Below are 23,958 nucleotides of genomic sequence, written 5' to 3'. Positions count from 1 at the left end.
CCAAGGGCAAAAACATTTTTTTGCACCATCAAAAGTGGTGAAACATACAATTTTAAGACAGTCAGACAATAGCAAATCACCCTTTTTTTTGTCAGATAAGTGGCTCTGTCAAAACTGCTGGGGTTTATAGAGCACCTCCCATTCCCAGACTGGGACCTCGTCAAAAATACATCAGAGCTATTCTACAGACCCATGGCCAATAGAAAATAACTGTGTTTTTTTTCAGATAAGTGTTTTTGCTAATGTTACTGGGGTTTATAGGACCGCTTGCTGTTCCCAGACTGGGACTGTGCAGTGATGGACAGGGAAAAGTGTAAACAATAACCGTGATCCCAACCAAAGTAATGCTGACACTGAAGATCATAGTATTGTGACCAAAACCATAGCTGTGACACAGAGTAACCATACAATAAAAAAAGGTTCTTAGACATAGAGTGGATGACTGGCACTGTTTTGAAAAGGCAAAAACTGTAATGCATCTGTAAATCATCCAACAGGCAAAAAACACAAAGGTGGAGTGCGATGCATGCAATGAGAGGATTAATTTTGTTTGTATAGGTATGAGACAGAATGACAAAGATATTGATTCTGTAGGGTTTTTGTGTTGCTCAGAAAATTGTGATGTTAAAGCCACGGCATTAAAAACTGGGTTCAGTTTCTTGAACAAATGTGAAGCAATCAGCAGTGTAATACATAATAAGTTAGATGTAACCCAAAAAAAGTAAAATTGATGTATCACATCAGCATTGGTGCTCAAACAGCACTGGATTATCTCATTTGGGGGGCTTATTGTGGTAAAACAGACAATAAACAGATGGTTTCCCAGGATAGGGAGGTCGAGCTAAATGGTGACACAGAAGTGGAAAGTAGTATTGCATGTAGTGCATCCATCACCCAAGGAAATTGTTCCTCATGTAATTCCCTCAAAAAGTAAAATGCACAGTATGTGCAGAAGTGATTTCGATGGTATGAATCTACATGGTAGGTGTTATGAGAAACCCCGGAAATTAAAACACGAGCACAGTGGTAATTTTCCAAAACCAGCTAAAATAACCAAGGAAATTTTGCAGAGTCGGCATGTATATCTTCAGTGTCATAATTAATTCCGTGGGATTAGAAGACCTCTCTGCTCGTATTTATGATACCTGCATTTTCATGGGTAGTAGATAAAGTAACACACTTGTCACACAGTCTATTTCCAATCTCAGAAGTCTAGTGTCACAACTGAACATTAGCAGTGTCCCCACTGTTACAGGTGCTGAGGACTCAGATGTTGATTTTGGATGCATAGAGAATGTGAATTCTCCATTTATTCACGATTTAAAAAAATGTACATTAAGGCAATGACAGATATAAACAGACAGGAGAACAAAGAGCCCAATGACTATTTTGGTTCAAAACTTGTTTTGGAAAAAAAAAATCCTGTCGTCAATCCCAATTTGGACAGACATACTAATGGGCAGATTTCAGCTCAAAATGAATGTGTGGAAAGGTTAGGAACTCTTTACAAAGCAAATGAAAGGGAATTTTGTGATAAGATAAGACTGAATTTTTCTAGAATAAGTAAGTGCCCTTGTGGAAGAGGAGGAATGGAACAAGAAAATTCCACAACATCTCAGGCATTCATTCCAAAAAACCCCTATCAAGACAATCAGACATTTTTAGTCTAAATGATACATGCAAAATTTATGGTCATCCAAATGATTACAACAAGCCACCTATCATTCCATTCTCAAAAACAGGTAAAAAAAGCCCTAAACAAGTGCTGGATAAATTTTGTCATGTAGTGTGTTACTAATATGAATGCAATGCAGACCAAAATAAATATGAAATTATTTTCTAAAGGTTTTAAGATTATGCCTGGCTGTTTACTGAATTTGGTCAAACCTTCCATCAACAATCTTAGCAGCTACTTTTCAAAGCCAGTGTTAGATGAGATATGTGAAGTAATATCTTCAGTAGATTTCAAGAGAGAAATTTACCCAGCCAATTTAATAATTCCCCTTATGTCCTGGTTTGTTTGTGGACAAGTAAACAGTATTACTTCCCATGTAGACCTTTGCTAGAACTGTAGTTTCTTGAATACCGAAATACGTAAAGTCAGTCATTTTTTGCTTGCACAGATAGCTGAGTTTTCATGAGTTAATCGACCCTCATACACAAGTCTTTGCTATAGAACATAGTCACACAGAATTGCTCAAAGTGTTAGCAAACTCTGGAAGCAACAATTTAGCTCTTGTCCACAAACTATTGTGATTCAGATTCCCAGAGCACATTCCACTGCGAACTGCAGTTGGAATTGGAAAGTGTTGGTAAAGTGCAATGTACAATTAAATCAACAATATGCCATGAAGGAAAGTCTATAAACAGAGGTGGACATTATTGGACGGTACTTTTGTGCATTGGACAGAAATTTAGAATTAAAGCAAATGATCAATACATCACAACACAGCCAACACATAGCATAGACCAAACTAATTATTGTGTTTGTTTTCTAGAAATAAGGGAGGCATCAGACAGAGACATATATTGGTCAAACCATGTACTCACTGTTGAGAATGCCAATACTCATGAAACACAAAAAAACCTGGAGCCACTGAACAGTTACATATCAACTCTACTGCATAGTAAAGAGGCACTGAAAGAGTCTTTGAATAGCTTGCAATCAGTGACAAAGAAACAGACAGCCTTACCTGTAACAATACACAAGACTTTCAAGACCCTTCTGGGATCTAAAGCTATTCAGATTTCCAAAAATACCTGTAGATGCCAAACCAGGTAAAATTGACATAGAATCTAATATTAGAGAATTTCTCACGAAACTTCTATCATCCAAAATTGAACCCCCGGAGGGTTTCTTGCAGTTCAATGAGGTTTTTCCTCCCCCCTGTGCTGTGGAGAATTTATGTGTCCAAAGGATAATAGGCCAGACAGCTGAAGCAGCATTTGAATGCTGTCTGAGTAGTTCTACACTCAAAATAATAAAAGCTGATGTAATTTAAGAGAAAATCTGTAGTGTTTTGATACAGAACACTTGCAAGGCATCTTTACTTCCCAGTCTTTCGGAACGCATGGGGGGAATCAATTAACAACTAGTACTTGGGCAACATGTGAGCCACCGTTTCCACATTACTGGATCAAATCAAAAAGGCTCCATACCATGTCTGTAGCAGAGCCACCTTCCCAGGAAAGATACATCACCATTGAAGGTCTATTCAATATTTTGGCTGTTTCAATACACTCTAATAAATTTAATAAAGCAGAATACCAAAGTTTGATAATATGTCTTACATTTACACCCCAAACAATTATCCCATAGACAGTAAGGAAAAAAGTGTGAAATTGACACTTTATTTCAAACCAGAAAGGATGATCCACTGGTGAAGTGTTAACAATGCCCACATTGTGATATCATGCCCTTCGAGACAAATCTAGTATCGGCCACTAAAAGACCCCTATAAACCCCAGCAACATTGGCAAAGGACGCTCATCTGGCAAAACCATTAGCTGAGTACTATAGTACTATTAGCTGAGGATCTGTAGAACAGATCTAAGTCACTTTTGGAGAGGAACAAATTTTTGTTTGGTAGGGAGGGGAATGAGACCACTCCCTGTCCATCACTGCACGGTTCCAGTCTGGGAACAGCAAGTGGTCTTCTAAACCCCAGCAACTTTAGCAAAGACACATATAATGACAAAACCTCGGTTATGTACTATTAGCTGAGGGTCTGTAGAGTAGATTTGAGGTATTTTTGGAGAGTGCCCATCGCTGCACTGTCCCAATCTGGGAATTGGAGGTGCTCTATAAACCCCAGCAGTTTTGACAGAGGTGCTTATTTGAGAAAACCATGGTGATTTTCTATTAGCTGAGGGTCTGTAGAATAGATTGGAACTACTTTTGGAGAGGCACAGTTTTTTTTTGTCAGGAATTATACTTTTCCATGTCTAGCAGTGCACAGCTCTGTGTCAATTTGCAAGGAGAAAGTGTTATAAAAACACCAATAAGATTGCAAGAGAGCAAAAAAAATAATGAAGAACGGCAATTCCTTATTACCTGTGGGTCTATTTATCACATTCCACCTAGTTTTGAGGATGAACAAATTGTTGTTGTGACTATAAATGTGACTTTAACTGATCCAGGATTATTTTTTATGAGGCAGGTTTTATGGGACTTTTATTTTGAAAGGTGCTGCCAAGCCAGCGCCGCTTAATGTCGCAAAATTCACGCTACTCAAAGTAAAAAGTCCTTCAGCTATTACAGTAACGTACAGCTGAGCAAAGAGCAAGAGTAGCGAGCGTGAAGAGAAGAAGAGATACATGTTGGTGAAGAGGGAAGGTTACAATGTTGACATTAATTACAATTCTAGGTGTCATCGGAGTCCTCTGGTACTTCTTAAGGGGTTACATCAGGTAAACGAGTGTCTTTTTTGCAGAGTTTTTATTCAGAGTCGTGATTTTCCCAACAGATGGGTAGATAACATTGATTTCTCATTTGCGATATGTACCATATATGTTTTAATTAGGTTGGACAACTGAAAAACTGTCACCAAAATTATTTCTGTAAATCTTATTTACGTGCTTTAGAAAGCACCTAAATAGCCAAATTCAGCTGTCCTGACACTTCAGTATTGTGTATCATTTACGATGCAAGGTCTTGTCTAATTTTACAAGGTAATAATAATAATAATAATAATAATAATAATAATAATAATAATTGCTTACACTTATATAGCGCTTTTCTGGACACTCCACTCAAAGCTCCCCTCCACCACCACCAATGTGCAGCAACCACCTGGATGTATTGTCTAATGATACGGTATCTTTACTATAATTATTTCAATAGAGTTGAAATTATTGTGCACTACACCTCTGTTCTGGCGTCTTCAACAGTTTTTTTGCGAAAATAAATAAGCAAATACATGCACATATATTGTAAACCGTATGATTGGAATACCTGTTAAACGGCCTGTCGTATTAGTAATCGCCGGTAATTTTGTTTGGCGGATTAATAAAGGAATACAGCATCTAAAATTGAGAAGTAGTCATATTTGTTTCGCAATGAGCAGAGTTCTATCGTTTTTAACCGGGAAACCCTATCGGTTTAGGGCAGGTTAAAGATGGACCACGTGATGAATAATAAACATTGACAATGTGGAACACTTTATCCTAGTGGTCAGGCTTCTTCAGTTCATTTGCACACAACATTTTTTGATTGATGATCTGCGCTTTGGTAACTTCGTATCCTGTGTCTACAAATGACAGTTGCCACCCACGACCATATAGAGACTGTTGAAAGGACAATTAGCTGTTCAGCACGTAGTGGTTGACTTATGGATTTAACTCTTGCAAGTTTCACTGATAGCTCTTGCCCATTATTGTGAACTCAGCTTTTGGTTAAGAACTTTGAGTATGGGATATAACTCTTTAGTTTGTTAGGTCTACATAGACGGACTTACATAAACGTCAGGTTGAAGACAAGTTAATATTTCTCATACAGAAAATGAGAGTCCCAGTCCCAACACACAATTAATATAAGCAGTTTGAAAGCTTTGCTCAAGTGGCAGCCCCGCTAAATTCAAACATCCTCAAGCATTTGGGTCTCTCTTTGTTGCACAGAAAACAGTTATACCAGATAGTTATTCCATACTGTATTAAACTTTTATATTACAGAACTGAAAAACATGAACAAGATATGACTATCATCTCCAAAAACCCATAACATGCAAAAAGAGTAAATTCTCTTTTATACTTTATTACAAAGAATGTCAACATGTGCCTTTCAATACAGGTTAGAATCTATGTATAATTCCAGATATGTATACAGTGTAACTTCTGTAATGGACACGATGAATTATGACTAGGAAAGAATATTTATTATAATCAAGATTTCTTCAGTTTTTCTGGTATTTAAAATCAAGGAATTCTGGTCACACTGTGCAACTAAACTGTATACACTATTCTGATATAGGTTGGGTTAATCAATATCATTAATCAGAGGTTGTGGAATTATCAGAAAGTTTAATTAGAAGCTGGTGAGCACCACTGGCAACACAATCATTTACAGTACATAGACAATGAAGAGCGGTCTTGAACTCACACATCCCTGTGGTGCTCCACAGTTAGTTATTACATCTGTAAAAACTACAGTACGATGAGGGGGGCAGATTTCTTTTTTGCTATGTTCTGCCACCATCTGAATGCATTTTGCTAGGTAAAGGCAAGGGGTATAGCAGTAGCACAAATTTGATGACTGTCTTTTTGGTTAAAGTAATTTTCTGCTCAGCAGTGTGCACCACAGGGGCCTGTCCTGACTCAGTTCTGCAACTACTCCATTGTCTGTAGGAGGTTTTCTGCCGGAGGGGTGTGCATGTCCTCCGCTCGCCTGGATGGAAAGACTGTGCTCATCACTGGAGCGAACACAGGGATAGGCAAGGAGACAGCTAGGGCCCTGGCAGCACGGGGTATGGACACTGCTCTCTGTCTTCTTTCCCAGCAATGTGCTCCAGCAGGAGATGTGCACATGCAAGTAATCACTGCGTTAAGGAAAACCAACTGTCTAGATTAGAACCTTTACTAACATTGTGGATGTAGAATTTACTGTGCAGTCTTTTTCTTAATCTGCTTGAATATTCAAAGCAATCTGTTACACAATGGTATTTTATACTAAAATAAGGATTATGTTCGGTGTGTCCCTTTATTGGAAGCCCCTTATGCACCAATGAACGAATAGTTGTTAAATAATACAGCAAATCATATAATGGATTGATAGCTCTAAAAACTGTGTAATCACAAAGACCGATCTATTTAGAGACAGCAGAATAGCATGATCTATACCTCCTCTTCCTAAAGATGGCTTTTTAATTTTTCAAGAAAAGGTCTCAGTTCTGTAGCAGACATGTTTTTTTCAAATAGCCTTGTTTTCTAACCATATAAGTACTGTATATTTAATAGATAAGTATTGGCTAAGGTTTCTTTAAAGGTCTTTAAGAAACCTTATTATTAATAAATGATTAATTTAAAATTGATCATTTTTTCAAAATTTACCTTTCAACAGCTGTGTCCTTTGGATGAAATTTCATTGGTCCTTGATAGGGTTTTTTTGTGTTAAAGTGGTATAAACTGGCCTATTTATAAATGGCCTGAACCAATTGCTATACTTTATAGGGTCTTTTTGAATCTTGTTGTTAAAGAGGCCTGGATTGTTAATATGAAAACTCTGGCAAATGATCAAACTGACCTGTGGGGAAACAATCAAATACTGAAATATATAATGTAGAAAAGGCTCCGCCTTTTGGATGAGATGTAAAATCGAGTTACTGACTTTCCATGGTCATTAAAAATCCCTGGGCGTTTACTTAGCAAAATTGTCAGCTATAGTATAACATTGGCACAAATCCAGTATTTTAGCCTCCAGAGATATTTGCCTCTATTCTCTGACTTTCTCTGGGGTTGGGGTTAAGGTCCTTGCTCAGTGGCCTAATGTAGTAGAATTCCTCAGCAACCGGAACAGAGTTATAATGCCAATTCATAGATGGCAGTTATTAGGAGGCCATGATTGGTAATCCAGTTGGAAATTTGGCCAGGACCTGGAGTAACACCCCTACTCTTTTCGAGAAATGCCCTGCGATTTTTAATGACCACAGAGAGTCAGGACCACAATGATCACTTAATTGGAGCTCCTGTTGTAGGTGCTCGAGTGATAATCGCGTGTCGGGACGTGTTGAAGGGTGTGGCTGTGGCAACGGAGATCCGCTCTGACACAGGGAACCAGCAGGTGGTAGTCAGGAGGCTGGACCTGGCTGACACTCAGGCCATCCGGCACTTTGCTAAAGACATCCTCAAAGGTATGACACCCCTGAATCTAGAAGCTGACTTGGATTTAGAGATGACACTGGAATTACAACACATTGTGAAAAGTGATCTAGGATTTTGAATGTTGCAGTGGAGAATTCTAAGGAAGACTTTTGAAATAGGCTATGAAATAGGCTGATTGAAACACATGACAATCCATATAACTACAGCAAAATAACTTGGGTTCTTCTGTTATATGATTGCAAAATGGTTGACATAATGTTCAAAGAAAAGGAACAAGATAGATACATGTGTGAGAAGGCAAAGTGAGACTGAAGTATGAAAGAGAGCCCTGGCAGAGACCATATTATGGTCAGTCTATGTTATTCATCTAGGGAAGGAATTTGCTGCACTGCTTGCTCTTTAGGGATGTAACAAAATGTTATGGAACCTTCAGGAAGTCTTTATGTGAGGCTAATTTTGCATAGATTGAGGAAACTTGGGCAGAGGGTGTACAAGATATGCAATTGGTTTCAATACATCATGTGTCCTTATTCCAAGACTACTGATGGCTTCGAGATGCAGTTTGGAGTTAACCATCTGGGTGAGTTTGAGCAGAGAATCATGGATGCTGACACAGGAAAGGGAAAGAGGTAGGCAAGAGGTAGAGCTAAAGGATTTCTACTCAAACCAGATGTGGACACATTTATAAAAATTTGGATAAACATAACTAAACGTTAAGAAGAAATGCTGTTGTAAGGTGCTCAGGGCTTGTCTTGTCCTGGACATTTCTAATAATAAAGAAATGCTTGACTCTATTTTGAATGTAGAAGGAAGACCTTGATAATAAGGTGGAGCTCAGGAAATTAAAAATTAAATCCAGACATCCCGGCCTGATGTCATGGCATGGTTTGTGGTGGTCAACTGGTTTACTGTATTGAATTAATAATTACTGTAAATAAACACTTAAAAGAGACCTTTTCTAACACCTAAAGGGTATTTAGGATTTCAAGTTAATTGTTAAGTAGTTAAGTGTTAAATCAGTGAGCAATGTTAAAATGAAACTAAGACACTGGCCCTCAGATGTACTAAAACTTGGAAGTCAGGGCAAAATTACTTTCCACTCTCCATGTATCATTTCAAGAACCTATCTTCTTGATTACTCAACATTTATTTAAAATAAATTTTAAATTTTTTAAATTTTAAATAAATGTATGCCTATGGATCTGTGTGCATTGTAATAAATACTGTAGTTCAGATTATACTACTTTATGCATTAACCAGCTAGACAGGTATTCTGAGTTGTTCTGAGTCGCACGAAGAGTCAATGAATTAACAAGACAGTATCTCTTTGCTCAGAAATTTATTATACAACTGAAAAATCAATGCATTGTTTTATTCTTAAGAGAGATGTGCTTGAGCTGTTCAAAATCCTGACTCATTTCCATGGCATCTATAGGCCACTTTCTCCTGACCCACCTTCTGATAGACCTGATTAAGCAGAGCGTCCCCTCACGCATAATCATCGTATCCTCACTGGCACACGTTGTTGGAAGAATCAAGTTTGATGACCTTCAGAGTGAGAGGAGCTATGATGGCGGCCTAGCCTACTGCCAGAGCAAACTTGCCAACATCCTGTTTACCCGGGAGTTGGCTAAGCGACTCCAAGGTACTGAATCTGACACAACTGAAACTTGAGTATTGCCACAATGAACCTCCTCTCTGCCTCCACAATGGCAGAATGTTCCAACTTCCATGTTTAGTAAAGTAATTCCACTTGTCTGGTTTAAATGTGACCCTTCTGCATGTTCATCTGTTCATCAAGTTTAAGCTACCACATTTTGATGTTCATGTTTGCTTCATTTTGTGCTTGATGTTATTGATGTATTAATGTATTACCTGTGTCAAGCCTGTTCCAGGGCTATGTTTACTTTTTTGTTAGTACTTTTTTATTTTTCATGCTCCATGTTCCCTCTGATTTTCTGGTGCCTTAGATTTGTTTTGATTATATTGTACTAGCTTTTGTTTATGCACCTATGAAAGTGACAAATGATCAACACAACAATGTCACCTCTTACACACTCTGAAACCTCTGTTTTTTTTAAATTTGCTGTCCTGCAGGGCTGAGGGTGACTGTGAACTCCGTGCACCCGGGCTCTGTGAAATCTGAGCTGGTCAGACACTCCTCCATGTTGGCCATTCTATTCTGGCTCTTCTCAGTGTTCATCAAGACACCCAAGGAAGGAGCACAGACCTCTGTGTACTGTGCTGTGGCTGAGGAGCTGGAGTTTGTCTCTGGAAAACACTTCAGGTCAGATCAGCTCCCACCTCATCACTGCAGCAGCAGTAACATTTTATACAGATGCACTGTATGTGGTGGAGTCCTGCATTGTAAAATATGTATTTTGCTAGAACTCTTAACTGCTTCTTAAATGCAGTTAAAAGGTTAAATGCATGTTCAGTAAATGTGAAGGAGGCATCATTAACATCATTACGTGGAGCCCAGGTAGAAGGGAGGGGATTGCACCTGCGTTAGGTGTTCTTTTTTTTGCCTGACCCACTGTGCAGTACTACCAGGACGGGTCTGCTCTTTTTCCACAAGTTTTTATTTTAATTTGAACCTGACGCGCCCTTCTCTACCAGCCTGGAGGTTACGAGGCACAGTGGTACATTTTCTTTTTGCCTTTGTGTTTATTTTTTCACCTGTTTTTGTTAGTTTTGGTCCCTGCTAAACCTCACCCAGGGCCTAGACATTTTACCGGTGCTCGCCGTGGCACCTACCCCACTGCACTGTCACACAGATTACCCATATTATGAGAATTAGTAAATTAAAGGCTGCTCCCAAACTTACCAGTGAGTAAAAACTAGAAACTAAGGCACTGTTGGTATGCAGCATTTTCAATTCACAGATTGTTAAACAAATTTGAACAATTTTACATTGATGTGGCAATTAGAAATAGTTTACACTTAGAATATTTGTAGTATGTTCTACTTAAATGAAACAGGATGAGGAGTGTTATGGACAAAAAAGACAAAACAGGTGGGTAGGTAATACTTATAAATAATCGTTGGTCCCTACACTAGTTTGAGTAAAAGTAAAGTAAAGCTTTAATTAAAAAAACTATCAGTATTTTATGACAAATATGACTTTGCTCTGTGCAGTGCAATTAAGACCTAAAGATATGATTTACACAAGACAGCATTATCCAATTCTTTGTTTCCTAAATCTTCCAGTGATATTTTCTGTTCCCATTTTATCAGGGATAAATCTGGAGAGCACTGCACATTTGTATAAAATAGTTATTGTTAAGTATACAACAACACAACATTACATTGATACATACTGTATATAGTAAACCTCTGTAATAATTTAACATAAAACTAGTATTAAAATAGTTTTAGTAAAATGTGGGCTTTTCCATTTGATTAATTTTACCATAATTTGATGTGTGGTTGATGATGATTATGATCTCCCCCAACAGAAAAAAATGATCAAAAAAACATTTGATTTCTGATGTGCTGATCTGAATTTGAGATTGTGAAGGATAAACCTAATAAGTGCATGGGCATATGGAGTCTTTTATTTCTAGTACATATCAGAAGTTACATTAGCATTTTTTAGATATGCAGGTGCACATATCTAATGCCGATATGGGTTGTCAAATTACACGTTAATTAAATTGACATTATTTAACAAAGCAGGTTTTAATTTTTTTGCTTTCTTTTTTGTATCCTCTGGAACTAATTAAGAACTTGTTTGGGGGTGATTTGGCTGTCTTACAGTGTAACACTCCCAGTTTCCATCCTTTGCCACTTACAATATAACTACAATTTTGTTTTGCATGCAGAGTCTGTTTGGTCAAACAATGTAGAAAACATGGCATGCCTTATTCTCATGTGTTTTCATAATCATAAACATACAGGAAATTCTCCTTTCTCTTTCACCTGAGCATGAAAAAGTAATTCCCATCTTCACAGATCTTTGTAATGACAATGTTGGATGATGACCTGGGCATCCCATAGCAGCAGAGGCAGATCTCTGGTCTGGCTGCTGCTTAAATGTTATTGGTGTTGTATTCAGAGTCCCTGCACTTCCACCTCCCTGGCTCACTGAATGGGTATTATTTATATAGAACTTTTTCAGCTGCTGGGATCCATGGTGCCAGCACTGAGATAATGGAGGCTTTGAATATCTGTTGCTGACAAACAGTTTTAGGGTAGGATAGGGGATCCACTGTAACTATTTGACTGTATTTAAGGGGTCCTTGAGTAGAACACTGGAGGGGGCTACCACTGAAAAGGATAGGGGAGTGGGGTTAATGTAGGGTGAAGAATAATTATTTTTTATTTTTGAGTCATATTTTATTGTGTTTGGGAAAATAAAACCTTCAAAAAACTTAAGTTGCTGGGAACTGGTCACTGTTTATCGACAGGTAGTACAGTTTCACCTGCATTTTGACAGGGCTCAGTTCTGAGTTTGTATTTTTATTCAGCATTTACAGTTCATGGTGTTGCTGGATCAGATTCTCAGAAGGCATAGAGTTAGTGTTTCCGTGTTGCTTTGATGATGACTCATGATTACAGCTGTCTGTCCTGTCACATTGACTATTTAAAAATGGAAAGTTTGGATGCTGATTCAGCATCAACTACTGCACTTCAAGACTGTTAAGTGCTCCCTAGCTACATGAAGGATTGTGACTCCAGCAGTACTTTTACATATAGCATTAAAACCTGTTTTGTGTATAGGGGAAGTGGGGGAAGTTTTTGCTAGCATTTTTTATATATGCTTTACTGCACTGGGAGATGTGTGTAAATGAAAGTTTTAATTTTTTAATATCTTCTTTCACATTTCTTTTTGGAGGCTATCCTCCCAGAAATCATGAACCTATATTACATCCATTAACAATATTCTTAAGACTGTTACTTTACCCGTAAAACCCATATGACTCTTTTTCTCTTGGTATGGAACTGTATTTTTGTGTTTATAAATACCAGTTGAATAGTTGAATAGCCCTATTGGTACGATCATAGCACCTGAAAAGTTAATTCTTTGTATTTTTACTGGTTCCTAGTGACTGCAGTCCTGCATTTGTGGCACCACAGGGTCGGAATGAAGAAACAGCAAAGAGGCTGTGGGATGTCAGCTGTGAACTACTGGGAATCAAGTGGGAATGAGCTGGTCTTGAGGTACACTTACTGTTCATAAATGACTGCCGCATGTTATCGTCAGAAGTGCCTTTGTTGATGAATTGCGACATGAGACTGCAACTAACCAAACTGTTCCTGTTTAAAATTGTTGAACGTAATTAAGAAATCCTTGCTTTTACAGCTCAGCAGTTTAGGAAATATCTACACATGCAGTCTGCTCACTGGCAGGAACTGATGAGTGGGATCCTAGCATGGGAAGAAAAAAAACCTCTTCAAGAAATGTGAAGGATAATGCTACATCATTGTCACTTTTTTGGTCCTTACAGTCAAAAGAGATTTTTCTGTGACTTTAAGCTGCAATATTGCTTACTTGCAACAATGATTTGTTTTTCTTAATTTTAAAAAAGTTTTCTAAGAGTTCTAATTTATTTTACTAGCTACAGTCCTTTTATGTAACTGACATGCTATTTACTAATTTACTTGTAAAAGAAACACAAAGATCTTTTGAGTACCATTTCATGTACCATTTTCTGCAGTTTAATGCTTTCTCATAGCAATACACATAGATTTCCCTTATCATGTAAAAATAATTGCATGTTTACTTAGTTCAACAGTCTGTGTGTTAGTACATTTCATATATAAAATACAAACCAAAATACAAACCATTAATTTTCCTTATTTTTTATGGTTACAAAATGTTTCTACTTTCTCAATGCAAACAAGATATTAATACATTCCCTTGAGAGAGATGCTTCTGCTACCTAACTCTGTAATGCCTCCCACCTATGAATCAAATATTTCACAAAGGGGAATGCAGGGTCACTCAAAGCTGGCGTTCTTATTCTGGTCTTGTGCACCAATGTGTCTCAATGTCAGGTACACGACATAGTCAGCACAGGATAATCCCAGTCAAGAGTCTCTGAATTCTTTTATGCATGGGTGAGTTGAGATACTGAGCATAAAAGGGAAAGAAATGTTGCCTTTTAGCCTTTACTGAGAACACTACTGGCCACTGTAATTACAAGTTTAGTTCAGGCAGGAAAAATATGTAAGAACAAAATTTACAAATCAGTTACAAAAGCTCAATTTGTCATACCTTCCATTACTCTACTAACAGAGAAAATTAGTAGAACATTTTAATTAAAATAAAATTAATTTGGGATTTAACAAAGCAAAAAATGCAAATAAACACCTTAATGGGGTGTCTGTCTATGGCAGGGCGCATACACACAGAGGGACAATTTAGAAACACCAATCCAAGACCAAGCAGCAATACCTAATACAACCAACCAACATGCCGCTCAAAATTCACCTTTTTACTCAAATTCCTAATTAATTTATCCAAAGATTTTATTACATTTTTAATGCTATATTTCTTCTCAGACAGGAAAAAGGACAGTGTAACTACACTCTGGGACTGACCACAAAAGCCACACAAGTTTTGGAATTAAATGTCTGTTTCTATTAATAAATGAAGAAAATTAAACAATGCCATTTATTGACATAAAGGCATGTGAAACAATTAGGATTTGGAGAAACAAAAAAGCACAGAACCAAATATAAAAGGCTCTCGTATATTTTCTGTTTCATTAAATTACGGCTTTTGTCTGCACTTGAAAGAAGACACTGTCAGCCATTTATTTTCTTTCTGATTTAGCTACTAGATTAATTGCAGCTAATCCAAGGCATAATGAATAATTATATTAATTAGGCCGTTGGGAAAAATCACATCCCCTAAGTTTAATCAATCTTTAGTACTCTGTAATTATAGGTTCTGAGAGTGAAACAGAATCCCTTTCAGTGAGGCAGGAAATGCTGTACAATAATAAGAGCCTCTTCCCCAGAGAAGTAGCCACATTCAGGGTTTCTAGAATTAAACTGGCAGTATTACGTGTCAGTATAAAGGTGTATTTCAGAAATAAAACCAGCCATACTGTCGTTATATTTGTGTGAACAGAAAGAGGGGCAGCTTGGCCTCTGTGGAAACAGGCAGTGGGACTGTGATCTTGTTACGGTCTCGGGGCGTGCAGTTTTGGGCACAGCGTTATCTATGTGTGCCAGCTCGGCTCTGACGCACTGCTGCTTTGCCCTGGTGTTCAGATAACCACTGCTGGCAGATAGTCTGCATCATGGTGTCCCTGTCGCTCTCGGCTGCCTGGAGGACCTCCTGCACCAGCTGCGTGGCCTGGGGCAGCTCCAACTTCACCGCCAGCAGGTAGGCCGGGCGCAGCTTACTGCACAGCAGGTAGGCCTTGATCTGAAGGGCACAGCACACAGTCAGACTTGCACTCAATCTGCCACATCAGTCAGTGACATTTTCTCTAAAATGAAAATGATCATTTTTCATTTTTATGCACCCAGTATAGAATGGACAATTTCTAATCAACTGGGATCATCACTATGTGCCACACATGGGTTAAGATGTTGGGAGGGAAATGGCTCTTGCCAATACAACTTTGAAGTCAGCAGCCAAAACGTGACATAGTGGCTGATGCTGTTGCAAAATGTAGGTAGTCCGACCGACTCAAGCCCAAACTGTTCTGGTAGAACTCTGACAGTTTTATGCCACTGCCTGAGAAATATTTGTCAATGTTGACTATGGACAAAGTCAAACAGGACACAGTGATGTCTGGACTGTCCTTTACTGGAATAGTCACACAGGAGTCCCCCATATCTTCTCTTTTAACTGCAATGTTTAAACTAAGAAGAAATTACTTTGCATCATGGGCTGTAAAACTTGATAAGAGCCCTGAATCCAACATTGAACAGCTCAGTCACAGCAAAATGACACAACAGATTCAAAGAGTTACTTTGATCACTACCAAAGTCAGCAGAGTTGCCAAATTTTCACACTATAGATCCACCTGCGATGGAAAATAACAGCTCTAACAGCAGCTCTGTTCTGTGGATGGTGTTATTTTGCAAAGGCTGTTCTGTTTTTATTTTTACCAGCTAAGGATTCCCCCTTCAAAGTTTAACTGACCTGGCCTGAATGATACAGGTATGTGATAGTAACGCTCCCTGAGTGGATAACACAAATACTATATAGAAATAATATATAAAAAAGAGGTTGAGAACAAAATAAAGAATATCAAATGATAATCATCAAAAAGCAAAAAGAGCAAGATGAACTGCATTTACAAATATGTTATCCATTTAGATGGAGTTCTGTCTGCTATTGGAATTCTAGTTTTGCAATAAACTTCATGTTCAATTCTAGCTGTCGGGTTAAGAATATAATTTATGGCCCATTCTCCTGGAACAGCCATCTTACCTTACTGTCAGTGTTCTTCATTTCCAATATCAAACTTTCCAGTTCCTTTGCCTATGAAGAGAAACAGAATTACATTTATTTTTGGTGAGAATATTGAAATGATAACTACTGAATACAGAAAATACATTTTTATTTTTTATGAGACTAAAGACCATTCATCTATATATGAAAACATTGTCAAAAAGCCTCTTGTTTCTCGTTAGAGTCATGACAACCTGGAGTTTATCCTGGACAGTACTCCAGTCAATCTCAGGGCACAAGGTGGAACAATACCCTAGACCAGTGGTTCTCAAACTTTTTGGACCAAGTACCACCCTGATCAAACCAAAGCATCCAAGTACCACCTATAAGTCATCTTCTCATAGGAACCACAGAAAATCTCAATGACCAACATGAGCGCACATGCATGCACACACTCACATACACATATAATATATATTATATTAATAAACTTTATTTGATATAGCGCCTTGGTGGCTTCTCAAAGCACTTTACGGAATGACAACAGGAACAACAACAATTAAAAATAATAAAAAAGCACCATTTCAGTGAGAGGGGTGAGCCTGTTTTGTCGAGCAAAGCAGATGTGAATTCATTTGTCAAGCCTTGATACAATTCACAACAGAGTCTAACAGTTTTTAAATCATTAAGACATTTTCTTGATGGCAAAGGCCTCTTCATATCTGGAGTAACCTCTCGAATTCATGCAACTACACTGCTGTGTCGGCTTGTCATCGCTCTAGCGCCGTCTGTACAAACTGATGCATTTGATCCAGTCGATGCCATTCTCTTCAATAAATTCATTCAGATGCTGAAATATGTGCTCTCCCATAGTTCCTGTTGGTAGCGGCTTACAGAACAGAAAGTCCTCATGGGACGTACCCTCAAACTCGTATCTAACATAAACGAGCAAACTGGCCAAATCAATGACATCTACAGACTCATCTAATTGCAGTGAAAAGCTTCTGCTCATCTTAACATGCTCTATCAGTGTACTTTTGATATCATCCGCCATATCAATAATTCTATGAGTGTGTCTTTTGGAGGGGGCAGCAGGTCAAGCTTTTGAGCAGTTTTTTTCTCCACACATAATACGTATCAGCTCTTTTGCCAACGGTAAACAAAGTTCTTTAAAATAGTATGGGATTGCTTACCATTGGCAATCCCCAAGTTTGCAATTTTCCTCGTTTCTGTTTCAGGAGTCCGTCTCAGAAGTTAAAAAAAGTTTTTATTTAATGCACATGGGACCGAAACAGAGATCCTCGGTGTATTTTTCTCAAATTAACCTAGAACAGTTCTTTAAATATTTTTCTGTTATCCATCACGCTTTCCTGTGCTCACAAGATTGCCAGCATTCCCAGTACACATTTCTATGCTTTCCTGTGCTTACAACATTGGCATTGTTCTAAAATCGCGCACATTCTCCTACCTTTCTATTTCCTGGATAACTTTTTTTTTAAATACAATTGGCCACTTACGTTTGTAGCACGCATTCCTATACAATGGTATAGAATTACATAGTAGCTCTTGTGTCCACTCAAGTATTAGCGTGCACTGTATCATAGTACGTAGGCTGCGTATTCGACACAAACTAATTTTATTAAAATAGAAAATATGAAAATCCGTCCCAATTTTTCAGCGAACACAACAAAGTTCCAGGGTCATATGGTATACCAGCTGGTGGCGCTACCGTAGTTTGAGAACCACTGCCCTAGACAGTACACCACTCTATCTCAGGGCACAGGGTAGGACAACACCCTAGACCAGGGGTGTCCAAACTTTTTTTACTGGGGGCCAGAGTGAGAAAAAAATATGGAGCAGTGGGCCACAAGCTACCTCTAATAATAAATAAACAAAAAATATCAGATATAACTGCATTCTAATATCTAAATTGCCTTTTAATTTAGGGGACTACCCTAATAGGTGTTTCATTTCATAATGTCTCTTTATATTAAATTCCTTCATTACAGCAACTGATTCTTGGCAGATTAAAAGGACACACTTGTCTCTGAACTCGGTGAAAAAATATTAATTTTGCCAGTGTGGCTGGAATCTCCTGCATTCGCTATCAATTTTTCGTTTCTTTGGTTCCGCCATTTTGAAAAGCTTGCTTACGTTAATTTAGAGAATTTAAGTTTTGAAGAGGGTAAAGAGGAAGAGAGGACTGCTACAGGACTGCTTTGAGCACACAGACTGGAATATGTTTAGGGAGGCCACTACCTATGAAAACTATATCAATCAATCTAGAGGAGTATGCAGCAACTGTCTAGCTACATCAGCAAGTGCATACACTAGTCCTAGAAAGTTTGTGAACCCTTTAGAATTTTCTCTATTTCTGCATAAATTTTACCCAAAATGTGATCAGACCTTCATCTAAGTCATAAAAATAGATAAAGAGAACCCAATAAAACAAAAACACACAAAATGATATACATTTTCATTCATTTATTGATCAAAATGATCTTTGTTGGAAAAAGTATGTGAACCTCTAATATTATCAGTTCAGGTAAGGGGATAATTTAGAGTCAGTAGTGTCAATCAATGGGATGACAATCAAGTGTGAGTTTGGGGTGCCCTGCTCTGTTTAAAAAACATACCACTACCAAAGTCTGGTCTTCACCACACAGGTTTGTGAACGCATGCCATGCCTCGATCAAAGGAGATTTCTGAGGATCTCAGAAAAAGAGTTGTGGATGCTCATCAGGCTGGAAAAGGTTCCAAAACAATTTCTAAAGACTTTGGGCTTTACCAATCCACTTTTAGGCAGATAGTGTACAAATGGAGAAAATTCAACACCATTGTTACTCTCCCCAGGAGTGGTCGTCCAACAAAAAGCACTCCAAGAGCAAGGTGTGTAATATTCCGGGAGATCACAAAGAACCCCTGGGTAACATCTAAGGATCTACAGGGCTCTCTTGCACTGGCTAATGTGTTCAGGCAAATGCTGAACAAGAAGAGTGTGCATGGGAGGATAGCAAGGAGGAACCCACCACTCTCCAAGAAGAACATTGCATCAGGGAGTTCATGCATGAAAGCCCACCATTACTGAATTGAAGCAGTTCTGTAAGGAGAAATGGGCCAAAATGCCTCCAAGCCGATATGTGTGAGTGATCAACAGTTACCGTAAACGTTTGGTTGAAGTCATTGCTGCTCAAGGGGGTCACACCAGTTACTGAAAGCATAGGTTCACATACTTTTTCCAACAAAGACATTTAATTTTGGATCAATAACTGAATGAAAAAGTATATCATTTTGTGTGTTATTTGTTTTATTGGGTTCTCGATCTATTTTTATGACTTAGATGAAGATCTAATCACATTTTAGGTCAATTTTATGCAGAAATTCAGAAAATTCACAAACTTTCTAGCACCACTGTAGATGATGTCACTGTCTCTAAATCTGTTATCATACGGGCCAACCAGAAGCCAAGGCTGACTACAGAGATCCGCACGCTGCTAAGAATTTGCAATGCAGCATTTAGATCAGGTGACAAGGATTGTGAGGGCCAACTTGTCTCGTGCCATCAGGGAGGAAAAGTGTAACTACACACGGAAGATTCATAACCCCCGTAAGGTTGCTGGACCTGACAATATACCTGGTCGCGTGCTCAAGGAATGTGCAGCACAGTTAGCTGATGTTTTTACAGACATTTTTAATATCAGGAACTGAGAAGGGCAACCTTCCCTCCCCATACTCCTCAACACCCTGGTACCTACTGCACCTACTCCAAATCTGGAAATTTAGTTATTTTTTTCCTAATCTCAGGCATACTGTCTGATGTACTATTTGCACAATCCTGTAAAGTAAATTGCACTATGCACATTGCACTTTATGTACCCTGTCAGAACTGTCTATGTCTACATTGTCTATAGCATTGTCTTGTCAGTGTCTTGTCTGTATTCGCACCGTAGACCTATATACTTGTATATGGCTGGAATGACAAATGAACTTGCGAGGGGGTAGCTAATCAGTTTTGAGATGTGATTTTACGTGATGGCGGCACCTAGTGTTCAAAATAGGAACTGCAGTTTTACTTATTATCGGGCCAAATCTAATTATAGCTCTAAATTAACTCGTGGCCCGTTTCAGTAACAGTGGCAGGCTGCAGTTTGGACATCCCTGCCCTACACAGTACCCCAGTCTATCTCAGGGAACAAGGAGGGACAACACCCTTGCCAGTACTCCAGTCTGTCACAGGGCACAAATGTAAGACTGCAACCTGGACAGGATGCCAGTCCAACACAGAGCACGCACACACACACACCCTGCATGGGAGGCCAGTATATCACAGGAAATATGAACACACAAGCAGACAGGGACAATTTACAGAGTATGTTTAACCTAAGAAACACATTTTTGGAAGGTGTGAGGAAAATGAAGCACTCAGAGAAAGGAGAACATGCAAACTCCACACAAAAGGTTAGGTCAGTATCAAAATCAGGACCCAAGAGCTGTGAGGCAGAATGGCTAAGTGCTATGGCACCATGACATTCTATACAATCACATTAAAAAAAAAACAAACAGATTCTCCTCAACTTCAGGCAACAAACTCAGAAGTCCTAAAGAACTAGAAAGTGGAGAGAGGACAGGAAGATGCCAAAAGAATGAACATCACCCAGTAATACAGATTTTACTCTCACATTCAGTTCACTGGAGAAGACCTTTTCCTGTGGATAATAAGCCTGGAATAGTGCATCTGATTGTAAAGTCCTGGAGGCTAAAGTGAAGTTAGAGAGGGTCTCACATTTGCAGGCCCCTTGTCGGCCGCGACCACACAACTGAGGATGATGTCATCGCAGTCGTTCTTGGTAGCAGCTCCGGACTCGCTCACACACTTGAGCAGCTGGCGGATCTCCTTGTACTGGCGCTGCTTCACCAGCCGCTTGGCCGCCTTGGTGTACACTGTACCTGCCTCCAGCTGGAAGTCCTGCTCACATACACACAGCAGGGTCAGAGTCACAGGTACACTCCACCCAAATCCTTCCTGGCATTCTGCTCTCAACAGACATGGCTCAAATCATCAATACAACTCCCTGAAGCAGTAGCAGTTAGTGACAATTAGAAAACTGCAAACAGCTCTTTTTATTTAATTTGCCAATTGACACTATGTTCCCTTAGTACCAGTTTTATGATTCAAAAAAGAATAACTAAAGCCACTTCTTAACACCAACAAGTTAACACGTGTGACGTTTATTTAAAACTGTGTTTAATGTCAAAGCAAGCTGACTTCTACTTTAGCCCTTATGTCTGATTGAGCCTGCTAGCAGAATCTGTATGTTACTCTGTACCCATATAGTGGTTCACATGCTGAACTCTAACGTCACGCTTGCTTTAGCACAGATGCTTCCCCCCCTGTTCTAAACTCCCTAATGGGGAATGTTCATACTAAACTCCTGATAAGAAAGGAATGTTTTAAGTGCTTTCTGAGTCCTGGAGTTTCTTGAGAAAGCTACCTCAAAGACAGGAGGGGGAGGGTGTAGAGAAAAGTATATATAAGATGTGTAGAGTCATATCCCATTTGAACTACTATAACTACTATAGTCCTTGTTGTGGTTCCTTGTATACATACAATAAAGCTTGGCTGGATGAACGGACACTTCAGGCTCGAATCTCTTGGTTTCTACATGTCATACACACAGGGAAATTATGTGCACTGCCTGCTATAGAAAACATTCCTCTCAATGGAATAAACTTAAGAAAAGGAGAAGACAAATGATTAGAAAACTACTGGGAGGATTTATTGGGAGTGTTTTAATTTTTCCAATGGTAAAATTGTTCTTCTATGTGTTTGAGGCACATGAAGCTAATTTAGTAGTGTTTGGGAAGAGAGTCCCAAGTACCTGATGTAAAAGGGACAGTCTGCTAACACAGGAATGTAGAGAGGGACTCTAGCAGTAAGTCTGCTGATGATGCAAAAGTTGTTCTTCATCTTCTGAATTCATTTTTAAAGATGACAAATTATTTACATTTAATGAGCATAGCCTACTATTTATTTCAAGGCTGACTTAAAATATCATTTCTGAAATTAAAAATCAGCTAATTTTGATTGTATAATTAATTTGTTACACCAAAAAACACTTTCTTGTATTGAAATCTACAGTTGCATTTCCAGTTGGCCTACACATTATAGCTTGCTGTATAAAGGAATGAAAACATTAGGCATATCCAAAACTACAAACTGGGTATTGGTATAAGCAGAAGCATTTTAAATATGTGTAGTGCTTTATTTTCAGATAAACAAGTACGAAAGAGAAGAATACCAGTAACGCATACTGCAGTGAACATGTTCGCAGTTCTGTGTAATAAGGACATGCTACTTTAATTAAGGTGATCTTTCTAAACTTCTCAATCTAATACATCTAAAGGCAAAGGGTAAAGGAGATTGGCCCTCATTTACCTGTATGACTCTGAAAGCGACTCCAAATCCTTCTTCAATATTCTTCCCTCCAAGCATGACCTAAAATGATAAGGCCATGGTTAAAAAAAATAACACTAAAAGAATCAACGACTAGTATTGGATAACAAAATTTCTCTTCAGTTATTAACCTGCTCTGGTGCTATGAATGAATACACCTAAGTAGTTTTAGGAACATTTTAGGATCAACTTTTGTCTTGTCATGAACTTAGTATCTATTAAATACTTCCTCTGTGCCTGCAAAAGCCTATTACTAAAGACCTAGAAAAGAAATTAAAAGAAAGTGCATTTCCTTTACTAAACTAAAATCATTCCCAGAGTTTCATTCAAACTCAGTACATTTCTACTCTCACTTTTAATGCAAACTTGGAATATTTCCTAACACTTTTAATGATTTTACTTTCCTTAGGACTATATATTTTAGCATTTCCACAATTATAACAACAGCCATCTCTACAACAGAAAATTATATTATTATTTGAAAATACAAAAACACCCTTCTGTAGATTTACTCTGTGATACATATTTAGTGTCTTGTGAAACTACCCAGTCCCTTCTGTCCCTTTAATATCAGCAAAACCTGCAAAGAAACACTAAGACATAACTAAAATTGTCTCCTTGCCAATAGTTTCTTTTTAGGTCAGATGAAGATTGGAATCATGACAAACAAGTGCTAGAAACTTAAACATGTTGGTTTTTGTTGGTTTTGACTCACCAAAACAATTAAAAATTCTTCACCACATTTCAAAACAGTTTTAATTTTCTCTATCTCTGGACATGCTTAGTGCTTATTTTCCAGGGAATTTTCTCCTTACCTTGCAGGCCACGTCCTCCTTCATGAGGCTGTTTCCAAACAGTGTAGCTGGAGGCAAGCTAGTGGTGCGTGAGGTGCCAGAACTCTCACAGCGCTGGAGAAACTTGGTCACCTCAATCTGCAGTTCAATGGTGTTGATGTGTCTGGAAACAGGAGAGAAGTGCACAAGAGCACCACACCAGAGTCCCAGAGTTTAGGAAAAAAAGTCAGGGAGTTTTTTTGCTTACTTTTTGCTATGGGACATTACAATCTGTAATGTCACATAGCAATTTAAAATATCTGCTTAGTCCCCAGACAGACAAAAACACAGACTGTTAAATAACATCTTATCGACTCTACAAGAAGGATTCTTGGTGCTAGTACAGTAGAAGAACCCTGACTTCTGTTTTCCCTTCCATCTGAGTGTTCTTTAGGTTAATCTAATCATTAGTTGAACTAATAGTTTTGGGGAACACGTTTTAAATGATCCAACAAAACTAATCAGAAAAAAGGAATATGTACTGTACGAGAATACTT

General features: G+C 38.4%; 2 protein-coding genes across 6 annotated transcripts in view; one reads left to right on the top strand and one right to left on the bottom strand.

The window, feature by feature from the left end:
• Nucleotides 1-4,200: 4,200 nt before the first annotated feature.
• On the top strand, nt 4,201-13,601 carry rdh12 (retinol dehydrogenase 12). Its single transcript, XM_088648911.1, has 9 exons — nt 4,201-4,410; nt 6,343-6,461; nt 7,689-7,844; nt 8,110-8,117; nt 8,299-8,395; nt 9,251-9,460; nt 9,913-10,102; nt 12,864-12,978; nt 13,121-13,601. Exons 1-8 carry the CDS (start codon nt 4,343-4,345, stop codon nt 12,964-12,966), a joined length of 951 nt encoding a protein of 316 aa, XP_088505037.1. The 5' UTR covers nt 4,201-4,342; the 3' UTR covers nt 12,967-12,978; nt 13,121-13,601.
• The window catches only part of zfyve26 (zinc finger, FYVE domain containing 26), an 84,715-nt gene continuing 74,269 nt past the window's right edge, over nt 13,513-23,958 (bottom strand). For all 5 annotated transcript variants that reach the window (XM_088648905.1, XM_088648910.1, XM_088648908.1 and 2 more), the window contains 5 exons: nt 23,444-23,585; nt 22,611-22,670; nt 20,958-21,140; nt 16,214-16,264; nt 13,513-15,196 (listed from right to left, as the gene is read on the bottom strand). In XM_088648905.1, the coding sequence (XP_088505031.1) occupies nt 14,984-15,196; nt 16,214-16,264; nt 20,958-21,140; nt 22,611-22,670; nt 23,444-23,585 (649 nt within the window). In that variant the 3' untranslated portion in view covers nt 13,513-14,983. The remainder of the gene's footprint in view (nt 15,197-16,213; nt 16,265-20,957; nt 21,141-22,610; nt 22,671-23,443; nt 23,586-23,958) is intronic.

This window comes from Lepisosteus platostomus, chromosome 10, assembly GCF_059453375.1.
Source record: "Lepisosteus platostomus isolate fLepPlt1 chromosome 10, fLepPlt1.hap1, whole genome shotgun sequence".
NCBI lineage: Eukaryota > Metazoa > Chordata > Actinopteri > Semionotiformes > Lepisosteidae > Lepisosteus > Lepisosteus platostomus.
Note: the sequence above shows the minus strand (reverse complement) of the source record. Positions and strands in the feature narration are given on the sequence as shown.

Excerpts from the sequence above, each read along its gene's own strand:
- rdh12 (XM_088648911.1), top strand. The coding sequence starts at position 4,343 with ATGTTGACATTAATTACAATTCTAGGTGTCATCGGAGTCCTCTGGTAC. Across the intron at positions 8,396-9,250 it reads GTTTGGAGTTAACCATCTGG|GCCACTTTCTCCTGACCCAC; the intron begins GTGAGTTTGAGC and ends TGGCATCTATAG. Across the intron at positions 9,461-9,912 it reads GTTGGCTAAGCGACTCCAAG|GGCTGAGGGTGACTGTGAAC; the intron begins GTACTGAATCTG and ends GCTGTCCTGCAG.